The following is a 7,484-nucleotide window of genomic DNA, read 5'->3' on the forward strand; positions in this document are numbered from 1 at the left end:
GTGCACACAAACACACACTCTAACCATTTTCAGGCATAAACTGACAGTGTTTTTAATGAAAATAACCTTTTTTGAGCCTCAAAATAACCCAGTGTCTAAAATAACAGCTGTTTCTTTTGTTGAACGGGTTAAGATTCCGCAAGGCCGCCCATCGTCATTTTCCGGATGAGGACGATGAGGCTCGGAGGGCGGCTGGACGTCTGGGGGGCTTAGTAAAGCACGGGTTTCTGTGCAGGTGGCAGCTGTCTGCATCCCTCCTCTCCCATTTCCCCGTTCTGTGACCCTGGGCAAGTCACCTAACCTCTCTGGGCCTCGGTTTGCTCCCCTAGTAACGCAGGGCCTATAGCAAAGTTGAAGAACTGTCATCAGTATTTAAGCTACTAACGAAAAGAACCAGAATCTGAACCCACGTTTCCCTGACTCCAAAGCCGGTGCTACGTTCACAATATCAAAAAAGGCGCTCAGCACCGAAGGCATCGCGTCGGACACAGACACATGCGGCCAGGGCAGGGGGGGCACCGCTCGCCCCACTTCCTCCCTTCACCCCGCGGCGCCCGGGTCTCACCCGCTCCGGGCCACGATGGCCTCAGGAGGCTGCGGCTGCACGCGGACACCAGCCGCCCGAAGGTGACTGGCAGAGCCGAGGCCGCCACGGCCGCCGCCATCTTCCCGCAGTCGCGGCCGGAAGCGGAAGGGGAAGCGGCGCGAGCCTGGTGCGTCGACGCACCGGCCCGGCGGGGAACACCTCCATGCGCGGCCGCCGGACGCCCGCAGCTCGGGGCCCGGCGCTGGGCTGCAGCGATGTCCTCGGCGGCTGTGGAGAGCTTCGTGACCAAGCAGTTGGATCTGCTGGAGCTCGAGAGGGACGCGGAGGTCGAGGAGCGCAGGTACGGACGCCACCCATACTCTTGGGGTCGGTCCGGCCGCTCCCCCAGCCCTGCTCCGCTCAGACCCGGGCGGAGCCTGCGGGGACTCGGCCTGACCGGCTTCGGGAGGAGTTTGCTCTCCTCATTCCTCGAGTCCGCACCGCGGCTCTGGAGGGGCTCGGCTGCCTCCGGAGGGGAACCTGGCCACCTCCCGTCCCGTCCCGGGGCAGCCCGTCCGGGTTTTGGACCCTTAGGAAGCCCGTTCTTTTCTCGGCCTGAGGTCCCCCCATCCCTGAACTTTCACTCTTAGGCCCTGCCTCTGCCCCCCCAGTTCCATCCCCAGCGTGTTCCCAGCCCTCTTCCTCGTCGGTCCACTCTGTAAACGTTTGCATCTATTCTTTGTCAGCCCCGAGTAAGACACAGTGATTTGATAGACACCTGGACCCTGGGTATGAGCAAAGGGGTAGGATAGGCGCGTAAACAGTTCCCTTCGTGGTGACAGCCGCTACCGCGGTGAGTGCCGGGAAAGCGCGGTGGAAGCATGGAGGAAGAACAGCTGACTCTGGGGAGGGTTAAGTTAAGGATGGCTTCAGGGAGGAGGTGGGGTCTTAGCACAGCTTGCAGAAAGATGAGTGAAGGTGCATGCGGGAGGAACAGCATTCCCGGAAGAGATGCGGGGAGGAAGGACGTGCCTGCGTGTGAGGACCAGGGCCAGGAGAGAGCAGGCTTGTTTCGGAACAGAAATATTCATTTGGCTGAAACACTGCCAGCTAACACTTATCGAGGGCGGTAAAAGCGCACCACGTACGTGAATTCCTTTAAACCTCGTGCCCGTTTTATGAAGTACCTCACCGTTATTCTCATTTTATGTCGAAGGCTGACACAGAAAGGCTGCAAATTACCTGTAACTTGCCCAAGGTGATACAGATAGAGTCAGGCCCTGAGGTCAGGCGGCCTGATTCCAGTTTGCACTCAACCATCGTACTACATACATCGATGGGGTTTGTTTGGGAGGTTTTGGTCATGACAGCTAAGAGCTTTGCCCCGACACCGACTTAAGTAGAATCCCACCTCCTTTATTTCTGGCTGCGTGACTTTGCAGGTTACGTCTCTGAGCCTTAGTTACCTCATCTGCGAAATGGGGCCATTCCCACCTCACAGGTTTGCTGTGAGAAGGAAGTGCCCTGCTAAAAGTCAGGTGCTCAGCACGGAATCAGGTGCAGAGTGTTCCCGGGAGAAGATAAGTGGGCGTCGGATTGAGAAGGGCCTCGCGCAGCAGCTCGTGTTGTAGTCCTGTGCAGAGGCTGGTCCTCCGTGCAGCCAAGTAGGTTGGGGGGAGGGGTGAATAGATTTACATTTTTGGAGGATCGCTCGGGTCCTGCTGCTGCCGAACGGAGAGGGAGAGCCCAGAGGCGAAGCGGCCAAGAGGTTCTGGTTAGTCGACTCTCAGTGGTGCCGGCTCGAGCCGGGGCTCTCGAGGGGGCGTGTGAGAGGCAGAGATGGGTGCAGGCTTAAAATGGGAGGGGTCTGATGAGGCTTTATGGCACGTGGGAACCAGCATGTGGGGAGAGAGCAGAGAAGGTGAAGGTGACCTAAGGTTCTTTCTCGGGTGACTGGGAGAAGGGCCGAGGCGTGGCCTGCACTAGGGGAGGCAGGAGGGACAGGTGTGAGAGGGGGAGGTCCAGAATGACGCTGGGTCATATTTAGTGCCTGTGCCCGCAACTTTATTTTTCTCTTCCTTTTACATTCCTCCTGCTTGGGTGGAAGTAAAAACTGGTGGAGTGTGAATATTGACGTTTAACGTTGGTGTCTTCCAGGTCCTGGCAGGAAACTGTCTCTCTGAAAGAGCTCCAGAGCCGGGGCGTCTGTTTGCTGAAGCTGCAGGTGTCCAGCCAGCGGACCGGGCTGTACGGACGGCTCCTGGTCACCTTTGAGCCCCGGAGATGCGTGTCTGCAGGAGCGCTTCCCAGTAACAGCTTTGCTTCCGGTCTGTGCTTTCTGACGTCGGCACGTGACTGAATGTTGCTGGCTTCAGACTGTGACTTATGTTCTTCTAAAGACTGGGTTGGGTTACAAGTGGCCAGTTGATGTGGGTTGACCTGACCGGGGCTAAGGGGATCACAGGTGTGCCTTTTGGCCTTGCTGTCAGGATTAAAGGCGTAGGATTGAATGTCCGTGCAGGTGGCTTATAAACTCTGAAAACAGAAAGGTGAAAATGTATATTCAGTTAATAAGCGTTGTGGGGTGAACAACCTGAGAGATTGAGGACTAGTTGATAAACAGGAAGTCGGAGGAAGTGGCATTCATGCGCAAAAGAAGCCAGCTGAAAATTTGATGTCTTGCTATAGCTATTGATTAAATTCAGGTGACTCGTTATTATATCTGCTCATCTTCAGAGGAGCAGTTTTAAGGCTCAGTACCTTAGAGACATAGATTTTAAAATGTGAGATCCTATTTTAGGGCACTCGTGGGGAAGTCACAGTAGGGACGGGGGTCCCCGTGACAGGCCCTGAACACAGAACCCCACTTCTGTCCCGAGATCATTGTTGCCACCTGATGTTTGTCTTTAAAAGTTGGGGAAGGAGACAAAGAGATTCAAGGTGTGGTTGAAACTCATTGCCCAGAAGTAAAACACCCAGGGCTCAAAACATGCCTGGGCGACGCGTGGTACACGCGTGTGGACACGAGCGGAGTACGGGGTGTAAAGAGGTGCGGGGCCCGGGCTCTCCCAGAGTGGATTCTGTCCATCTGAACTGTCTGCATTCCGGAAGGATCGCGTCAGTTGTGCTGATGGCAGGTTGGCTTCCGGGCCCGAAGGCTGCCACCTGGGCTGAGTTTGTCCTCGTTTCCCGGCTTTGCCCTCTTCCGGGCTGGCTTCCTTCTCAGCACCACGTGGGACCAGTCCCAGTCCCAGTCCCGGGGTTCGGGTCCGGCCAGAGCGAGTGCTCCTTTCCCAGGTGCCTAAGCAAAAGACTCGCTGCGTCCCGGGGGCTCTGATTTGGTCCCACACCACCCCTGGACAGTCATTGTGGCCAGTGGCATGCGAAGCACTGATTGGCATGGGTCACGTGCTCCATCCCTGGTGTTAGGGGAGGCCCCTCAGAGTCACCTGGCACATGGGTGAATCACCAAGCAGTTATCACAGGAAGTGGGGAGAGCCGTGTGGAGTGGGCAGCGAACAACCAGTGTCCCTCCTTCCGTGCGCCACTTCCTCCTGGAACGTGCTCCCCAGATGTGCTCGTGGTCCCTGCTTCATCCGGGGCCCCCCTGCCCACCTGTAGCCGCTCAGAGAGGCTGTTATTGCACACTGTTTCCAAGGTGGCACCCCCAGTTGTCTGTCCCCTCCCTGGTCCTCATCTTTCCTGCGAGCCCTCAAAACTGGCATCTGCTAGATTGCTGTGTTTCTTTCTCTTTTTCCTCCCCTGGGGGCTGGTACTGCTTTATTTCCAGTCAGACCAGTGCCTGGCACAGAGTAGGCACTTTAAGTGATTTATCAACTGTCATGTTCGTTTCAAACAGTTAATTGATTTCAAGTCAATATCCATGTATAATTTAGGTGTTTAAAATTTTTTTTACTGCTGCCGATTGTATTTCTAAAGAAAGTAACCCACAACATCTGAGGCGTGCTGGGATTTATTGTATAAAACAATTTACGTTTAACTTTGTTCAGTATTTATGTAACCGAGTCTTTGTTTCTGTAGGCGACATAGTGGGTCTGTATGACGAAGGCGGTCAGCTGGCCACTGGGGTCCTGACTCGGGTCACCCAGAAGTCGGTCACGGTGGCCTTTGATGAGTCCCATGATTTCCAGCTGAGCTTGGACCAAGAGAAATCCTACCGACTGTTGAAACTTGCCAATGACGTCACTTACAAGCGCCTGAAAAGGTGCGTGTGTCCGACTGCAAGTTGTATATAACCTTTTCCTCAAACACAGCTCCGGCCCTTGTGCCCCTGTCTGGGCGGGGGCCGCGGGCGGGGGCTGTGGGCAGGGGCGGGGGACCGGCGCTCCCACATCAAGGGAGCCACTGGTTCCCATTAAACTCACTTCCATTTCCTCCCCGGACAGGGCGCTGATCACCCTGAAGAAGTACCACTCTGGCCCCGCGTCCTCACTCATCGAGGTCCTCTTCGGTGGCCGCGCCCCCAGTCCGGCCAGCGAGATACGTAAGAACTTTGGCTTTTTCTTTTCTGATTAAAATCGCTGCAGGTATCAAGAACGGCATGACCTTGGGCCATTTTGGCAAGGGTTTGAGAAAGCAGTTAGAAGCCTACCGTCGTTTCTGTGTGTCAGTGTCTGTGAGTGACCCGCACGAACGAGGCTCGCTCCGGTCCTCGGTGACCGCGTTCCTCCTCGGGTCGGTGGTTCCAGAAACGTTCTTTCTGGCGCCTGAGTCTGTGTTTTGAGATGCGGAGGGATTTCTTCCCGCTCGGCACTCTGAGCCGATCTCGCTGTGCGCTTCAGACCGTTCTGTTTTGGGTTTGAAAACTCATTTGGTGATTTTCTCAGCATCTTCCAGACTGAAGCCAGCTTACATCTGATTGTGAGAGCGACGTGTGTTAATCGTAGAAAACTTGAAAACATGCAGACGAACAAGGAAACAATCACTCTGAAGCCGCTGTTCGGTTCACTTCACTAGTATTCGCGTGCATTTTTAGGCATTTCTGCATCCACATGGAGCGCTGGGTCTGTTTTACATGCAGATGTGTGAACACGCACGGACACGCACACACACGCGCGCGCACGTTTCTGAACACCCTCGTTTTCCAGAGGGCCGTGGCCCCAGCTCGAGCGGCTGCCTGTAACTCGTGCAGTGGGCACTGCCCGTTTTTCCCGCTGGGCTTCAGTCCGCCCCACACCCGCTCCGTGTCGCCCCTGTGCGGCTGCACCCAGCGTTGCGTTGGCTTCAAACACGGCGACTTCGTCGTTTGTTTTCTAAAGGCGCGCACGTCTCCACGAGATTTTGTTCCCGCCACGTATTCGTGGAGAGGCCACTCTGTGCCAGAAACGGAGCTGGGAATGAGCTCGCCACGTTTTAGGGAGCGTGGCGTGTCTTGACCGTGGCCGCTGTCTAAAGACAGAGGGATGGGCCGTGGAGCGGTGAGTGGCTCTGGCACTGTGGGTTGGGGCGTGACCGCTTCCCAAGGGTGTCACAGCCCCACTCGTCCTGGTCCATGCCCCATGCCCGTTGGTGCCACCGTGGAGCGGACACTGCAGCAGCAGAGCCGGCACCTGCCAACGGTCCTGCTCTTGGGGCGCAGAGCCCACGAAGCGACTTGTTAGCTTTGGTAGTGGAAGGTTCAGAGCAGAAGCACAATCCCGGAATTTGCTAGTAGTTCCCGTTTATCATTTGTTTTTGTCATTTTATGGGCACTTAGAAAGGGACAGTGTGGTAGAAGCAGACGCGTTTCAAGAAACGTCGACTTCAGAAAGGTCTGTGCTGCGGCGTGAGCCGGTGGATGTCGTCAGTGACGGCACAGCCTGTAGGTGCCTTGGGCTCTGTGGGCGGCTGTGGTAGCAGGCGGCTGGGGACGGTGCGTGAGGGGATGCCGTGGCCATGGCTGGGAGACCGGCCCTCGGAATCGGCTTCGGCCTGTGGTCCGTCGCCTGCAGATTCTTCTTCTGGACAAACCTTTTGGAAACGAAGCGGGTTGATTTTGTGTCGACTGGACGGCTCCGGGGAGGTCCAGCGTCCTCCCTCCTCGTGCATGTCCCTCGGTGCCATCTGTGCGAGAGGGGGGCCGAGGCCGGCCTGACGCTCCTTTTCCCGCAGCGCTGCCCGTCCTCATTAACGCCTCCCTGGACGCCTCCCAGAAGGAAGCGGTTTCGTTCGCGCTGTCCCAGAAGGAGCTCGCCATCATCCACGGGCCGCCCGGCACCGGGAAGACCACCACCGTGGTGGAGATCATCGTCCAGGCCGTGAAACAGGGCTGCAAGGTGGGCAGGTGACTCCAGGCCAAGCCCGTCAGGACGCTCTCAGCATTTACCGATGGAGGGTTGGTGGGCGCTTTTTGACCCCTGGCAGCCACGTGGGATGTGGGAGCATGTTCAGGAGCGCGGGCTGGGTCCCTGGGGAAGGCCCCCCGGCTCCCCGAGGCCGGAAGCCGTGGTCGTCGACCGGGCCACAGGCCAGGGTCCGTCGGCCCCGCACACCGCTGTCCTCGTGCCCCAAGTTCAGGCCTGTGCTGGGGGTGCGGGGATGCAGAGGGGACCGGGTCCCGTGGGCCGTGCGCCCGTCCCGACAGCTGTAGGTTCACACCTTGACATCACCAGTGGTACACACTCCACCTTTCTCTCTTTGCCTGTGAAGCTTTCTGTGTTTTAGTGTGAACTTAAGCTTGTCACTGAAACAGAAGTGACCGACCCTGAGCGTGACCTCTGCTCCCGCAGGTGCTGTGCTGCGCGCCGTCCAACACTGCCGTGGACAACCTGCTGGAGCGCCTGGCCCGCTGCGGGCTGCGGGTGCTGCGCCTCGGCCACCCCGCCCGCCTCCTGGGCTCTGTCCAGCAGCACTGCCTCGACGAGGTCCTCGCACGGGGCGACAGCGCCCCGATCATCGCGGACATCAGGAGGGACATCTATCAGGCCCTCGTACGTATCTCTCAGCCGCTGGCGGCTCC

General features: G+C 57.4%; 2 protein-coding genes across 4 annotated transcripts in view; one reads left to right on the plus strand and one right to left on the minus strand.

The window, feature by feature from the left end:
- Window positions 1-700, minus strand: part of MRPL21 (mitochondrial ribosomal protein L21) — a 12,874-nt gene extending 12,174 nt beyond the window's left edge. The window contains exon 1 of the mRNA XM_011384793.2: window positions 566-700. Coding sequence (XP_011383095.2) covers window positions 566-665 — 100 coding nt within the window. The 5' untranslated portion in view covers window positions 666-700. The remainder of the gene's footprint in view (window positions 1-565) is intronic.
- Window positions 701-725: 25 nt separating this feature from the next.
- The window catches only part of IGHMBP2 (immunoglobulin mu binding protein 2), a 30,637-nt gene continuing 23,878 nt past the window's right edge, over window positions 726-7,484 (plus strand). For all 3 annotated transcript variants that reach the window (XM_023525779.1, XM_011384787.2, XM_011384788.2), the window contains exons 1-6: window positions 726-887; window positions 2,684-2,853; window positions 4,568-4,751; window positions 4,933-5,030; window positions 6,638-6,801; window positions 7,255-7,455. In XM_023525779.1, coding sequence (XP_023381547.1) covers window positions 802-887; window positions 2,684-2,853; window positions 4,568-4,751; window positions 4,933-5,030; window positions 6,638-6,801; window positions 7,255-7,455 — 903 coding nt within the window. In that variant the 5' untranslated portion in view covers window positions 726-801. The remainder of the gene's footprint in view (window positions 888-2,683; window positions 2,854-4,567; window positions 4,752-4,932; window positions 5,031-6,637; window positions 6,802-7,254; window positions 7,456-7,484) is intronic.

This window comes from Pteropus vampyrus, unplaced genomic scaffold (assembly GCF_000151845.1).
Source record: "Pteropus vampyrus isolate Shadow unplaced genomic scaffold, Pvam_2.0 Scaffold624, whole genome shotgun sequence".
NCBI lineage: Eukaryota > Metazoa > Chordata > Mammalia > Chiroptera > Pteropodidae > Pteropus > Pteropus vampyrus.